At 40.8% G+C, this 16,261-nt stretch overlaps 1 protein-coding gene across 1 annotated transcript; it reads right to left on the reverse strand.

Moving 5' to 3' along the window:
- Positions 1-957: 957 nt before the first annotated feature.
- On the reverse strand, positions 958-15,792 carry MEP1A (meprin A subunit alpha). The gene is made up of 14 exons (XM_049818672.1): positions 15,724-15,792; positions 15,614-15,638; positions 15,465-15,518; positions 14,562-14,602; positions 14,373-14,451; positions 13,938-14,055; positions 12,214-12,389; positions 8,930-9,151; positions 7,803-7,952; positions 4,756-4,971; positions 3,636-4,094; positions 2,301-2,474; positions 1,507-1,714; positions 958-1,142 (listed from the first exon to the last, which is right to left on the reverse strand). Exons 1-14 carry the CDS (start codon positions 15,790-15,792, stop codon positions 995-997), a joined length of 2,139 nt encoding a protein of 712 aa, XP_049674629.1. The 3' UTR covers positions 958-994.
- Positions 15,793-16,261: the final 469 nt, after the last annotated feature.

The following is a 16,261-nucleotide window of genomic DNA, read 5'->3' on the forward strand; positions in this document are numbered from 1 at the left end:
ATAAGCAGACAAGAAGAAAATGCTTTTGGAGGAAACCTGGATAACAAAGTTTCAAGTGTGGAAACTGTTAGAGCACTGAAAACAGGGATCTTGGGACATACTAGATAGGTTGCTCCCTGCCATCTGCAATAAGTTGTAGGGTGTTAACACCTTATCCAGCACCCACCAGTATCACATACCCAGTCTTCATCTTCCTACACGCCTTCCCCTCTCCTTGACTTGTGATTTCCAAAGGGAGATGAATTTAATAGTAACCGCTACAGATCCAATCCTATAACTGGTGATCTGCTCCAATTTCATCCACTGCCTGCTGAAATCAAGGGAGCTTTATAGATGTTTAAAAGAACTTTGGGTTATGCCCAGAGAACAGATCTACACTCGAATGTTTGAAAACCTTACGTGATTATGCCATCTAGAAAGACAACTAGCTTTAATATGAAATTATTTCCATGCTAGAGAATTGGCCAAAAATATATAATAGTAGTTTACTATGAATTCTATATAATAGCTCATCAGCTTTTGTAAACCAGCACAGCTCCACGGAAAATGAGTATTGATGTACTGATTTACATAATTATGGATTTGTAGCCTTTAGATTTCTTGAGTAATTTCTACAGGAACATTTCTAGAATCTTAATATATGTGCTTCTGTGTGACTTTTTTCCAGTGTTTTGAGAGGTCCTACCAGTTGTTTAATCTAAGTTTGAGCTGTGGTTGAGAGTAAATGCGTGGCCTTTCAGCACTACCACTTGCTATTGGATGAAGAAATGAAACATTCAAAGAATAGACAGGAGAGGCAGGGTATGAACTTTCAGTATGTTCTTTAACTGCCAAGTCCTACAGAGTAAACAGATTGCTGCCAAGATGTTGATAGAGCATGTCATCCATTTGCTGACTGGTCTTCTACAAGTTGTATTCATAGCTTTTCACTGAAAACTGGTGTCTTACAAACTATGGAAAATTACCAGGCTGAGATTTATCCCGCTGCAGCTCTTTATCTTCTAGCCATCAGGGAAGTGAGGACAATGGTTAAGACAATGGTTCCAGCAATTCCACCAACTATCATTCCCAGGATGCTCCCATGGACCTGTCTTGACTGGCACCTCTCACCAATAAAGAAGAAGGCTTGTCCTGATGGGCACCTGGGAAAATAAAGTACAGATTCACATGGATCAGGACTTTTGTCCTGCTTTATAGGCCCACCTCAAGGTCCTCACACTCACTGTCCTGGTTGGGCAGTTCCCATTAGAGCAGTTCATGTCACAACATCCCCACCTTGTTTGGAGGCTTTTTACATCCCCTTGGAAGCACCGCAGAATGGGGTTTCTTTTCCTCCCCTTATGGCTGCTGGTAGAAACCAGTCACTGCAGTGAAGTGTTTAGTTCCTACTGTTCCTTTGCAAACCTAGTGGCTCAGAGCTCTGAGGTCTGTAGCTCTGAAGATTTATTAGCTGCATCGTTTGGTTCAGAAGAAAGTCAAGGCAAGCAGAGAGGAGGTCCGTGGTACCTGCAGCTTGCTCTCCCTTTCACATTCACACAGACTCCGTCATTTTGGCAAGGGTTTGGGTCACACGGGTCTTGCAGATAAGGCAGCCGGTCTTGAACGGGGTCCATATCCTGGGCTGCTCTCTTCTGCCTTTCAAGAATGAGGCCTTCCATGAAGGCAGATTGTTCCCGTTTGACAGGGACTTCGGTGTTGTTGAGGTGAATTAGATCTTTTAAAAAAGGAAAGAGAGGAGAAAGACATCAGATAACAGTAAGGGACGCTATATGTAGTATTCTTCGTATCAGGGGCTCACAGGGTACTTGTGGACCAGTGGCTACTCCTTGTCCATTTGCCCTTTACAGAGCTCTTATTGTACCACAGCGAGTTCTGCATATTTAAAGCACAAGATAGAAAATAATACTGAAATTATGGTAACTAGTTAGGTAAGTCAGTGGTGTTCTGTACTTAGAAAAATTATGCCAAGTGTGGCTGTTCTGTTTGAAAATAAACACCATGAGGAAGGCCTTTTAGTATGTTCAATGCTTAGAAATGGACATAGCTACTGGTTAGGATGCTTAAAGGTATCTATGAAGTTAATCTTTAGCAAATCATTGCCATTTAGATTCCTCTGAATTCACAGTCACTTTAGTCAACATCACCCACCTGAAGCTAAGACACAGAAATGCTTTTAAAAGCTGATACCCATTAGAAGATGACTCAGAGACAGGTGGCAATAGTTACTTGAATGTATGAAAAGAGATAGAAAGGATCACCAATTTGGTTTTTGTAAGGAGAATCAGGAAGAAGGTCTTTACCATTAAATTCTGCAAAAATAATCAAGTCATCATTTTTCAGGAAGCTTCTCTGTCTCATCTGTCTGTGGGATATGAAGTTAGTCCACCCCCATGATACACTTCTATAACAATTGCACGAGGCATCAAATTTTCCAGCAATTGATGGTTTCTCCCATATTATGGTTCCATTAGCATCTGCAAAGAGAATATGAGTGATGAATAAGAACCACAAAGTTCTGCAGCTGGAAGTATGACATGACTTTTTTCTGCATTTACAGTGTTAAAGAGGATTTATGCTGTAAAATCAAGTTCAGAGCTGAAATGCCCAAACTAATCACAGAGGAATGACAAATTATGGGTGCCAGCAGATGCTTAGATGTGGTCTGCATGAGGACTCCTAGTCTATGTGAGGGCACTGAAATTCCACAAATCCCCTTTCATTGAGGACTAGCCAAATTCAAGTTACCTCCTTGTTGTCACCAGCTAAGAGCTCCCTCCTGTGTAAGGACGCTCCCTCATCAGTTTTTAAGTATCTGTGGTTTAGAGTGTCACAGATCTTGTTCACTGCTATGGTTCTGTTAAACACAGTCATCCCTAAGGTTTAAAACCTCCTACTGAAAGAGTGTGTACTAAACTTCCACTGGAAAAAATAAAGAGGGATGGGAATTCATCCCTAGTATTTTATTCTATACCAAACCCAGTATTGTCCTGTTGTTCTTATTTCTTTAAATTAACACATCCATGGAAAATCCTAGGGCTGGATGTGGAACTACAGTGCTACATGCTATATAAGCCTGGAGTTAAAAGGTAGTCCCTTTCATAAGCTGCAGTGTACACCCAGCCAAGCAAGACAGGCTTCAAATGCTGCAAACTGATCTCGCAGGTGTTTTCAATTTTGTTTTTTTCTTAAATGCAGCTACAGTGTGAACGTTGTGCATTCAGACCATGTATGTTCAAGTTAACCAAGCCTCCAAAATGCAGTTTTAACTTAAATTATTGTTGATTTAGTAATGGAATACAGCACCCTGCTGGCATTGCACCATCCTGTGGTGATATGTCACCTACCATAATGGGCAAACCACAGGTAGAATGGGAATTGCCAGCTCTTAGGAGAACTCTGTATTTAGAGTCAAACTCAGATATCCCAGGGATTGTTCATAATAACACCAACCTTCCATGCGTCACTTTCCACATGAGATGATCTTTCACAGACAGGAATTCTGAGTCATACACAGGAAAGTGTCCCAGATTGGGAAATGTAGCCGAAATTGCCAGACTCTGAGCCCTACACTCAGCCCTCTGACTCAGATTCCTTGGGTTTCATTTTCCTCCTTCCTCCAGGCAGACCCCACTTACCTGAGCTAAGGTGGTCTTTGCTTGTGGTGAAGCTTTTGCTTGAGGACATCCTTTTCAAGACGTCAGGGTCCTGGTCCAGCACTGTGAGCACAGCTTGGCGGTTCAGAGCTGGCCACTCCAGAACACCATCGTTCTCTCCACTGCACAAGTGAAAGGCAACCCGAGCGTAGCCACTGGTTTTGGAGTGGGGATGCAAAGTTATGCCAAACCCGTAACCCTCGGGGCTATAAAACCGGGGGCTTTGAATAACATCAATTGATGTGTTTTTGAGGATTTGGCTGAAATTCCGAATGACCCACACAGCTGTGGGACAGGGGGTCTCTGTCAGTGTGACATCATCGATAGCAATCCCACCAGTTGAAGAGCTGGAGTTGCCCTTTAGTCCTTGGAAGAGGTAACGGAACTTCTTCTGAGCGTTGAGGGTGACGTGGGCAATTTTCCAGTTATAGTCATTATCCGCTTTGGTAAAAGGAAAGCAAAACTTTGCCATCAGCATGACTAGTGATGTTATGAAGCAGCTTATTCCTAGCCACCCATTCCAGCTGCATTTTTAGACAACTGGACCTCTCACAGAGTCCTGAAGGCTAGAGATCTGAAGTTGGTATAGCGATTACAGTATACTCACATTGCATTATCAGCTAAATGCTTTGGACACATTGTATTAGGAACCCAAAGTGGGAACTCAGTTCACATTTCCAAAACTACATATGTTTTTATATTTTCAACCATATAAAAATCAGGCTGGGATTCTTATTGATTGCAGATGAGCACAGGTATTTAATTCTGAACAGCTCACTGTTAGATCATACAACAGCCAGTGGAGATCTAGTCAATTATCTCCAGTAGAGTTTGGGGTCCCACACACTCACCAAGTGTAACATAACATTATTAGGAACATGGTGAACTCTGCTGTGGAACACCTAAATTACATTATTACAACCCACAGTTTCACTGCTAAATGCCCTCACGTAATACCGGAATCCTTAGCCGGATTGCAAGATATTCTGGTAGCTTGGGGAAAATCTTTTGATTTTTGAGCCAATCCACCGCATTCATGGACTCAGTAAGACAACTTTTCCTCCCCTAATATTCTACATATCCCTCATATTTCCAGGATTACCTTGAAAGGTTTGAATTTTCCTCATCTTGCGAACATTTCCAGTGCCATCATCCTCTTTAAGCCAGATGACCAGCTTGTCAGAAAGGCTTCCTGTGATCTTATAGAAGAACTGGAGGCACTGCTGCGTTCTCTTTGGATAAAGGATTCGAGACTCTAGGACTGCCACCTCACCTGCCTTGCCAGAGCTGGTGTTGAAGTACATGAAATAGCCAGCATCTGTGAAGAAAGTGCGGAGTGTCACTGTCTCTTTCCAGATTTCCTACTAGCTGCGTGGTGGGAATTCGTCATTTCAACTCCACTCTTTTAGTAGGCATAAGTACAGTACTTAACATGAATAGTAGAGGAAATGGTATGTGATAACCGTCCAAGACAGACCAGGATAAGAACAGGACTAGTAGTTGAGCGTATATATTGAACTCATTGCTGGCAGCTTACGTTAGTTTTGCATTAGTTAGTTTGGAAGTAGGATGCCTCAGGAAGAGGCATGTCAGAGATATAAGTCAGAGGATTCAGTGCTGACTGCAAGTAACTAGTAGACATAGTTTTTTTCCTGATTTATACTGAAGTTAATCTCAAGATGAGAGCTTAGAGAGCATATTCTATATTACCTTGTAAAGAGTAAGGTAATTTCTTATCAGTGATAAAGATAATAAAAAGGGGTTGGACACAAAACTAACAGTGTCCTGACCTTGAACATGAAGAAGCTGGTTTTTTTACAGCTTGCCGGAAGACATTTCAAAACTCAGCTTCTCAGTTTGGGGAAATTATTTAAGAATTCCTGCCCTTTTAGTTTAATTTCCCACTAACATTTTCTGAAGCATTCTTTACTTTAGATTTGAGGTGTCTACCTTTATCCTTATATTTACAAGGGATTCACCATTTGCACACATATCTTATCTTGGTATCACATGAACTTGCCAAGCCTTATCTGTATTCTGGTGCTTTTTAGTCATTCATTATCATCTACGATTAAATTAACAGGTGAAATTCTTTTAGCTATTGTGTGAAAGCTTCCACTGTTGGGGGCTGGTTCCTTGTACTCTTGTCCAAGCTAACATCTAGGGCATCATCAGTTAAACCTGCAGCTCCATAAACGCAGTACAGCCTCCTGCATGGTTACTGGAGTTGTTCCAGCTGTTTCTCATGTTCGCTCTAACCATGTCAGGGGAATATTCTCCGTTACCTCCCACACGGTAGCAATGCTTTGAACTCATACCCATAGAAACCTTGTCAAAGATACCCAATTGCTTTATGCACATGTATGACACTTCACCCTAAGTTAAATTCATGTTAAATTTAAGTGTGTTAAATACAAGTATGATCACTGTTGCTCCATGTGAGAAACAGGGCTGTGAGCCTTACTAAGGTGCCTAACTTTGTTGTTAAACTTATTATGGCATCAAACCCTCAAATGGTCGAGACTCTACCTCTTTTTAGGTAACAAAGTCAAGTAAAGGCCACATTAAGCATCTATGGTAATTAGAATATGGCCTTAGCAGTCTTCAGCATAAGGATACAGGGGTCAAATCCAGAGCCAGGCTGCGAGCTCCTCTCTAAATGTTAGGCTGTACTTTCCTTCAGTTTAGTCAGTAATAAGTCAAAAACCCAAGACGTCAAAACTGCTTGGGTAAAATACGGTCCATCAGTGTTAGAAACCTAAAATTTGCCCCCACTTGAGATGGCTGCAGAACCAGTTCTCCAAAAATGTCTAAATTCCTGGTGGAGTCAATAACCCTTTGAAGGAGTCCAAGGGGAAAGGCACTCTCTACTCATGCAATTCATTTAGACACCCTGCAGATCCAGAGACACCTACCCCTCTCCATTAACTCTTCAGATAAATTTGATATTTATTTTGTACCGAGTCACTAGATGCTAAAGCATAAGTGCAGGCTAAGTGCTTACTTTAGACAGATTGGATTTTACCTGATCATCTCAATTAAGTCAGCTGAATTATTTTTTATTTGCAATTATACTATATGGGGGGGGGGGGGGGGAGGAGAGAAAGGATTAAAAAATGCAGATGAGGGTTAGGAGCAGGTACTTCTAGAATTTGTCAGGTGGTTTTCTTGAGTTATATTGCATTCTTGGACCTGATCAACAAGTACCAGCATAATAAGAGGTTGAGGATTTGTTCTTTCCAGGGGGTGGATCACATAAGGGGAATAGTCTACTCCTGAGTGCAAGTCAAATTTTCCCTTTATCAAAGAGTAACAAAGCACAACTGAATGTTCACTCTGTACTTAGGCAAAATTTACTACAGAATTCACTTTTTTTTTGGAAGTCTGTAGTAGTTTACCCTGTCTAAATAATGACAAATCAGGCCCTTGCTTTTCAGAACTGACTGTTGAGATTTAATCTTTATTCTCACTTCTAAGCTATCACCCTGCAACTGACTGGGGCTGACTCCACCCTTTCTGAGATTTTGTTCCTTTGAAAAGTCGCAAAATTACCATGTGAAAAAGAAAATTATCCCTAAACTCCTATCATAAAATACTTTGCAACTGTCTTCTACCTCCAGAACCAGCTTAACTTATCATTCGCTTTGCAAACACAACATTTATGAGTGGCTATGAGTGCTGTTTCATTCTTATCATGGGGTAACATAACTCTTACTCATACTTTGGAAGTTTCAGTAAATCCTTTTCCAGGTTATAATTCAAAGGCCTCTAGTTAACGTTGTTCCTTGTCCCCTTTTATCTTGCTGGGGTAAACGTTCCACTATGTTGAAAAAGCTTAATGAGAGCACAAGTGCAACTATAAACTCACACTCACAGAACCAAGGCACGTGAAAAGTAAGGCTTTTTGCTTAACTAGAAACATTATAACTCTGATGTTTGCTGGGTAGTGTCTTAAATATGGTCATTTAATCCTGCGTTTTCAGAGTAGCCAGTGCTGGGTTTTCTCAAGGGTCGACTACAATGACAGGTTCAGAGAAGTTGTTAAAGACACTGTATTTAAAACACACAGACCAGTACAGGCATGCACAAGGGACCATTACTCCAGCTAACCCCTTTTCCACAGGGAAGTGTTCTGTTACTTCGTTTTACCTCTACAGCGCCCAGAAAGTGTGTGGTCTTCCTGCCCTGTAGCACTGCTCTTTTGATGGACCCAGTCTAGATCATCTCTGGTGCCCTGAATCATGCCGCAGATGTTTTCAAACTCAAAAGAACACTGGTCCAAAAAAGTGTGAGTTGAAGCTGAAAAAAAATGCACACACGGTTACCTCCAAAGAAGTATCTCATTAAAATTTCTGCTCTAATTTTGGGGGTTTTTGTTTACACTAGTATAGTCATCATGTAGAGAAGACAACCGACAGCAGATGTAAGCCCAAATACTCAAAAGAGGAAATATTTGATTCCTGGGGGGATTCCCTGCATAAAGATAACAACATCTGACCACTTTGCAGAAGGTTAACAAACTCCTACACGGCAGCTGAAACACAGTGACTGATGGTGGTGGTCTTTGTGCCTGCTTGTAAGCCTTGGAGAGACAAGTCCCTTTGTGAACAGTGGTGGTGGTGTATTTAACCATTCCTCGGCTGGAGGTTGTTGTTCTTCATGGCTCACTTGTCTGCTTGATGAGCATGAGCACTGTTCTTCCACTTCAAACAAAGTCCAACCAGCCACCTTAGGCCAGTTCAGCTGAGTTTGCCTGCAAGTAGATGCTTCTGTTGACAGATCCATGGGGACAATAACTTCTCACTACAATCACATGTGGCGGTAACATCTTCAACTGGCTTAGCAACCGACTACTGTGTTGGACTGTAGACTTAGCCAAGCTCAGGTGCAAAATAACTTAATTAAAACCAAATGTTAGTCAAAGAGGATAAAGTACCATTGCATTCATCTTACAAAAGCACAATGAAGCTGTCCACACACCAGCAGAACACAACCACATGTCTGAACCCCTAGGAGCAACATGGAAGAAAAGATGTGAATGGATTGACTTTCATTGACTAATTGGAGTTTTGCAAAAGCAATGACACTTAACAGAGCCAAAGAGAGGGATGAGAAGGGAATAAATGGTTTTGGTCTCTATACCACTGGTTCTCTCCCATACCTCCTCAAGAGCACCTGAGAAGAGTTTTTGTGGTTTTAGAGACATTAGGGAGGTGAACCAGCCAGGCTCAAGTATAAACAAAGAAAGAGTTTGCCACAGTTAAATTATTACTTACTGCAGTTATACATGCGATTCAGTCTTTTCAGGTCAATGGCACTGATGTCTAGACGTTGTCCAATTATGTCATTAAATTCTGGTATCTTCGCCGTGATTGTGGGCTTGCTTTCATTTTTGTTAAATGAAAATGGTTCATAGTGCATCAATGATTCGTAGTCATAGGGGGTGTTCAGATCAGTGATGAAGCTGTCATTGTACTTCAGAAAATTGTGCTCTTGGCCTGGTAAAAGAACAGAAAAGACCTTCATTTTTAGAGAGTGGAAAGGAAACAGCTTTAGCACAACCCCTTGGATACAGTTTTCTGAGGCAGAATTGATACACCTGAAAGCAATTGCTTTACAACAAAATATTCAAATTTAGCAAGATTTTTTTTATGAAGCCATTTGAACAACAAAGCAGTGTCTTTAGATTGCAGTTCTGCACCCTCACATGTGACTTCAGTAAGTTCAAAATCAAATATTAATGAGCTGTAAAGAATGGGATATATAGGAGGTCAGATTAGATGGGTCTAAGAGTAAGCATCCTGAAGGATTAAATTTAAGGATTAATGTACTCCATTCCAGAGCCTGTGAATATTGATGCAAATGTGTCCCGGGATATTAGGTCACATATGGACAAGGAAAGGCCCTGGATCCCTCCACTCATTAAGCGGACGGGTATGACATTCCTGGGGTGCCTCCAGGTTCTGTTCTTCTTTGAAGCAAAGAATACATTAGGAATAGGGGCGGGTGGGGGGGGAAGATGTTTTTACCCTAGATTGACAATATTGCTATGATATTTTTATTGAAATGTCTTTTGGAAACATGGTTCTCGGGGTTTCTTGGTGAAATAATTTGTCCTTACAGAAAGTTTTTCTTTATGAAGGTGTCTGCTAGGGCAGAGAGAAGGAACCATTTCACATACTTTGGTATGGAAGTAAAGAGAGATTACCAGCATCTCCAACTACAAGAAATATTTTTTGTATTTGGCAAAATACAAATATTCAGAATTTCAGAACATTGGCATTTTTTCTCTAAGAAGAAACAGCACATGACTGCGCTGGTGGATAATTACAGTTTCTCTGTGTAAAGACTGCCCTTCGCTTCTGCAAGTCCATTCTGGGCCCAAAGGTCTTCAGTCCAAGGCTTGAGATTGTATAAGAGCTTGGGATTGTTTTCTTAGAGATACTCGGATTACACCTTTTATCAAAAAGGGTGAGAATCTTGATAATTAAGTGCTATCACTTTTTATAGCTGGGGAAAAAAATCTTGGCAGGACACAGGAATGTGGCTTTTAAGATCATTGCCAGGCAAAGGGTAACTTCTACGTGTTTTTAAAAGAAATAAACCATACAGCAAGGTGGCAATTTAATTAAGCTGTCTTGTGTGTTTTCTCTGAAACCTAATAGGCTTATTAGCTTTTCTGTTAACAGCAACATGAATAGGGGATCTCTTCTCTTACCAGCCAGCTATCTGCATTGCAGTTTATGGAAATGCATTATGGCAAAAACTGCTACCATGCTATTAAATTCGGGGTTGCAAGTCACTAATGCAGGAACAGATGTGCCCAAACACACACACAGAGCACAATCATATCAGCCTTATTTCCCTTTAGAGAAGCAGACATCTTTCAAATGGCTTCAGGAGAAGTTTTCTACTTAATGAATTTGCTTAACTGGAAAAATGAGATTTTATAGTATGGATAGAAACCTACAGAATATAGGAAATGGCTGTAATGATATCAGTCCAGCCCCAGGACTCCATTCAGAATAGCATCACACTAAAGTCCAACATCTGTATCATTTTTCTGGTGTGCCAGGTTTGTGGCTACTGAATACAACACAGATAAGTTGAGAGGATTCAATGATATATTTTCTGGAGAACAACAAAAAAAAAAAAAAAAATAAAAAAAATTGCACAGAGACCTGTCACTGTTTCGTCGAGCTTTTCCATACCTCTGTACATCATGGAGCTCACAATAGTACATTGTAAGTACATTGTAAGACTTCTTACTTTGGAGGTGGTTAGTTACAATGCACGGCAAAAAGGGGCCCAAAGGTCAGAGTCTAGATACTATTAACATCCTCCTCATCTTCATCACCGTGATTCAGGATAAGACCAAGTTAGTAATAAGGTGAATTGTTTTTAGTGCTGTTCCTAAGAATAAAAATAATGGTCTGCAAAATCAATATCCACATCCCATCTACTACTCAGCCTTCCCCAAAAGACACTGTGAATTACAGGGTAGAGGCAAGTAGTAATATGCAAGGCCATTCAACCTGGAGCAATTCAAACTATCAGATACTGCTCTTAGAGATCAGCAGAAATTGCTTGTACCAGCAGTTCTTATCTATTGAAAAGAGAACACAGCATTCCCTGAATCTTGTTCCTTTCTGATGACTATTTTTCATGTATTTTTCACTTATTTGCAAAGGTGCTGATCGCATAGCCCTGGAGACTGAAGTGACCAGTTTGTCCACACAGAGCACGAGCAACGGCAGAGCAACTTTGCTGCACTGGCACCATCACTGACATCGCAAAGCACCACCGTGGGGAACAAGGGATTACACTTGTTATCTTTGCTAGCGTGCCTTTCAGAACTTGTTATAGACTCCCGTTCACTCTTTTTCAAATAAGCAATCATGAAGTAGTACAGAACCAGACCTCACAGGAGGCAGCTGGAGAAACTGCCTAGGGAGCAGGGGGACTGTGGAGGGTTTGCTGAAACTCGTGAAGCCACTGAACCTGATGATACTTAACCTGAAGGCAAGAACCTGCAGGAGAGAGCAGGACACAGCTCTATTATATGTGTCACATCTGATCTAATCACTTTGAACCCTCTTCATGTACAAAGTAAATCTTTCCAGCTCCAGGAAAGCCTGAATCTCCGAGTGTAAAAACCTTTCAGATTTTGAGAGGACCTTTGATTAAAGAAGAGCCACCTCAAAGCTTACCATCCCAGTAAGTTTACATGTACATTACATGGCAAGAGAAAACAGACTCCTACAGAGGGGAAATGATTTGTTCAAAATCAGAGCGCAGACTAGTCCTGGAGCCAAGGGAAAATAAAGTCCTCTGACTTCCAAGCAGGGCCTCTCTTTGCTGGCCTTAGACAGTCTCTGGTCTTTGACCAGAGAGGTCGCATCGAAATCCTGCTACATCTACAGATTGGTTTACAGTGGTCTCAGGTGTGGCCCAGTGTTTCTAAAATCATATATTTAAGAAGGTCTTAAAATCTAGGAGGGAAAATAAGATACTGATGAATCTGCACTTTATAAAATCTGACCTGAAGGTCAAAACCCACCTGCAATAATTTCATCCCACCAGATTGTCACGTAGTCATCCCGGTCCATCCTCGACTGCTCATGGTAAAATCCTAAAGCATGCAGGATCTCATGTTCCACAATTGCTCTGTAGTCACACCCTGCCCCAATAGAGAGGGTCTGTCCAGTCTGCAGGTCCCCCACCATGGACCAACACCTGAGAAAGAGAGCGATCTTACTGTCTGTTAAGTAGAGTTTTCTTCTCTCCATTTAAGTTCTCAGTCTGCACACTGGCTTTAAAGTAATATCAAAAAAGGTTTAAATATAAAAGGAGTAACATAAATCATTATTTAGATGCTGACCAGGTGCCTTGATACTCTACAAATACTCTACTCTGAAAGAAGACTAAGACCCAAAAACATACTCGCTATCACTTGCATGAGGCCAGCATTTTACTTACCCTCTACATTAGACAAGCTCATCCCTGATTTTTGATATCCACAGAAGTTTAGTCCTATATCAGATGCCATTTTGGCAAGAAATGTGCCAAGAAATAGAATACATACATAGAAGCAGTAAACTCATCAAGACAGACTGAGCTTTTTTGCAATCACTTGGAATAGCGAAAAGATCGAGGAGCATTTAGAATAGCGGCATTTGGTGCTTTTTAATGCAACTATGCAATGCATTGGCCATAGGAGTGAAATTATATTTTTCTGTGAAGGCCCAGCCCCTCATCCATGACTCAGCAGAAGCTGATGATGACCGAGGAGGGAAAGAGCTCCTCAGCCAATTCACTGGCAAATTTTGGGGTAGCCTGAGGGTGATGTGAGAGGCAACTGCTAAAGAGGATCTGCTTGGGCTGCAGCTTCGTTTGCACATCACAAAGCAGTGGATCGTTTGTTGAAGGAGCCCTGAACACACTAAGGTGGGTACTGAAAACAAAGAGCTTGGGCCTATTGTCTTTTGAATAGCTGCTACCAGGCTCTTCAGCACCAACTTGTCAAATATCATGGTGCTTGCAGACTTGTAAGAGAAGTGTCATAGGACATTCATTACCCAAGGAAGAGCTGAGAGCAGAAATATCAGCACCTATAGGCCTTTATGAAGTTCTGGGAGAGTGAGAAATATTCACAGCTGATACAGTGAGAAGATTGTTGTGCTTTTTTAGATGTTCTTTCAAAACATGTTTAGAGGTAGGAAATAAAATAAATCTTTCCAGTTCCTGAAAACCAGAATCTCTGAGTATAAAACCCTTTCAGATTTTGAGAGAACCTTTCATTAAAGAAGAGCCATGTCAAAACAATAGCAATATTACAATAAACTGGCTTTCCACAGCTTTTTTTGACCTGTCTTCCAAAGATTTCAAAACCTAAATTCTGGCTATCCACATCCTTCCTAAGTTAAGAGGATGTACATGAGGATTGTTTCACCCACCACTGAAATGGAAAACAACCCTAGGTAGGAAAATGGAAGCAGCTGATGAAAACCCAGCAATGCTGGGATTCATCTCATCAAAGAGTAACCATCCAAACATCAGATGCCGATTCCAAACTCATCATCTAAATATCCTCTGCAGTCAGTAGAGGGAGGCAGCTGCTTGCAAGCTTTGTGTCTACGGAGGTAAGATGGGCTGCTTTGTCGGTGGCCTCTTTTTTTCTGCTAACAAACTTAGACTAAACTTTTTGACTGCTGAAGTCAAATGGAATGAATTCCCAGCTGATTCTACACAGCAAAAATAAACAGAAATTGATATAACGCTTACCCAGTTTCTTTTTTAAAGAATATGTAGGTTCTTTCTCCTTCATATGGCTTGAAATCAATGCAAGACTTAAGACGGAACATTTCAAAAGCCTGGAGAATTACTCCTTTGGCATTCAGATCTGGAAAACATGCATCAGGAAAGCACCTTTAACACACTGCAGATCATTCCCCCTGGAGAGGTAAGGTATGCACAAAGACATACACATGGGACCAAAAGAAAAATGATTGAGAAAAATTATTGAATTTGATTAAATTGTGTTTTTTTAATGATAGCTGTAGAAGAAAAAAAATGGGTTTGATATAAAGAAGCCATCTAGTTGTTAGTGAATTTTAATGTGAGAGAACCAGTTCTGAAAAAGGCAAATTTTTTATCACAGTGACTGTAGTGCAAATAAGGATTGGAGCTAAAATCTGAATAAAGTATCATCTGCATTACCTAGGTTATCACCCAGAATATAGGGAATGGGGAACTTCCATCTGTAGATCTCATTTCTTAGGGCATTTCGCTGATTTTTCTGAAAAGGGAATTAACAGCTGGTGATGCATCTGCTGTGGGGAGACAGGCTGACTTGTACCAAAAATACAGTTAGGACAAGTGATAGATATAAAGTTTTTAATTACTTACAGGGAGCATGATATCACCCTGAAAGAGGTCCAGTCCAGCAGCTGAAAAGTAATTTTATGAAAGAGAATGTAAATGAAATATCAAATATCAAATGTGTTTCACCTCATAAACCATATTGAGCCTAGTTATACAAAATTAATGTCCTTGGGCATTTACAGAAAATAAAGAAGGACCAGCCTCTTTACACTGAAATATAGGGACAGGCCTGAAGATAACAGCTATTTCTACTCCATATTTACTACTTAGCAATGTCTGCATTTTTGGTGACAGAAATCTGGTGGCCATCATTATCAAAGTCTAGTTTGATAACCTCTTGCTTGCTGTCCAGCAGTGGCAACAGTCACACAGTGAGACAGTGCTCTAGAGAATATAATAATATTGAGTAATGCATCAGGAAGAATATTGTACAGTGCACCATCAAAAGATATATGGAAATTTGCATTACAGGGAATAAAAAAAAATAATAGAGGAAGACAGTACAGTGTGCTGTGTCTTTTCCATTTGATTTCCTTACCACTTACGCAGCTCAATAAACATCTAAGCTATTTTATACTTCGTAAAACTTTATAAAAATCATATAGAGATGGGGGGGGGGGGGGGAATGTGGGTTGGACTCCAGAGCCTTTCCAATTGATACAGTGTGTTACTGCCTTAACACCGTGGGTTTGCCCAAACTTCAGAAGTGAAAGACATCTGCATCCCTTGTTTACATAGGGTTACAGTCCTAGGAGAGATTAATGTGTCATAGCCAGAGGAGGGTAATTCAGAGCTCACTTAATTATATTTCTCTTGTTACCATGAACTACCTGACCATCAGTCACTCGCACCTTTTTTACAATACTGAAAACGCATCATTTTGCTCACAATTTTTCAGGCCTTATGAGAATTTAGACATGAACTCACCTAAGTTTATGTCTGGAATGTCTTTGATTATCTCACCAGCATCATCTTCTGCTGCTGCAAGACAGACATAACATTATGTTCACATGTGGTGGCACACAGCAAGCAGAAGAAAATGCTTCAAAACTCAAAACAGCACACAGAGCACTTACCAGCTTCACCGGAGAGGTGCCCGACCTGAAAGAGAATAAAATACAACCAGTATAAGGTATGAGATGTCTCTGGACTGAGAAGAGCCTGTAGAAATCAGATTTCTACTTACAGAGACCGGAGTACCATAAACATAACAGAATAGAAGTGCTAGGCAGAGTGAGAAGATGCTGGAGCCCATTTTTGCGATGGAAAAAGAAGCTGGTCCCTCTCATCTCTTGCAATATATAGGGCATGCTGCTGAGCTTTCCATAGAACATCAGCCAACCAGCTTTGAACTTTCCACCTTCGTAACACTGTTATAACAGCAAAATTTTCCTCCTAAATGGCACATGATGGCATTGTTGTTATCAATTACCTAAGTCCACTTTGGAGGAATGTTACAGAGAGGAATGTGATAACTTCATGTCTTCAGTGCAGCTGGTGAAAGGCTTACCCAGACTTCGTGTAAGATCTCAATCTGGTGAAAAGTTGCTGACTCCTTCCACTGTGCTTGTTAACTGTCAGCATTATGGTCTCAGCTGCAGAGGAGGAAAGCCACATGCTTAAGCAGAATTATTCTGGGTTTATAGCACTCCAGTGATATTAGATTTTGTCCCAGTGCTGTTCTCAATTAATAATTAACATCACATTGTAAAGATTAGAGATAA

This window comes from Accipiter gentilis, chromosome 16 (genome assembly GCF_929443795.1).
Source record: "Accipiter gentilis chromosome 16, bAccGen1.1, whole genome shotgun sequence".
NCBI lineage: Eukaryota > Metazoa > Chordata > Aves > Accipitriformes > Accipitridae > Astur > Astur gentilis.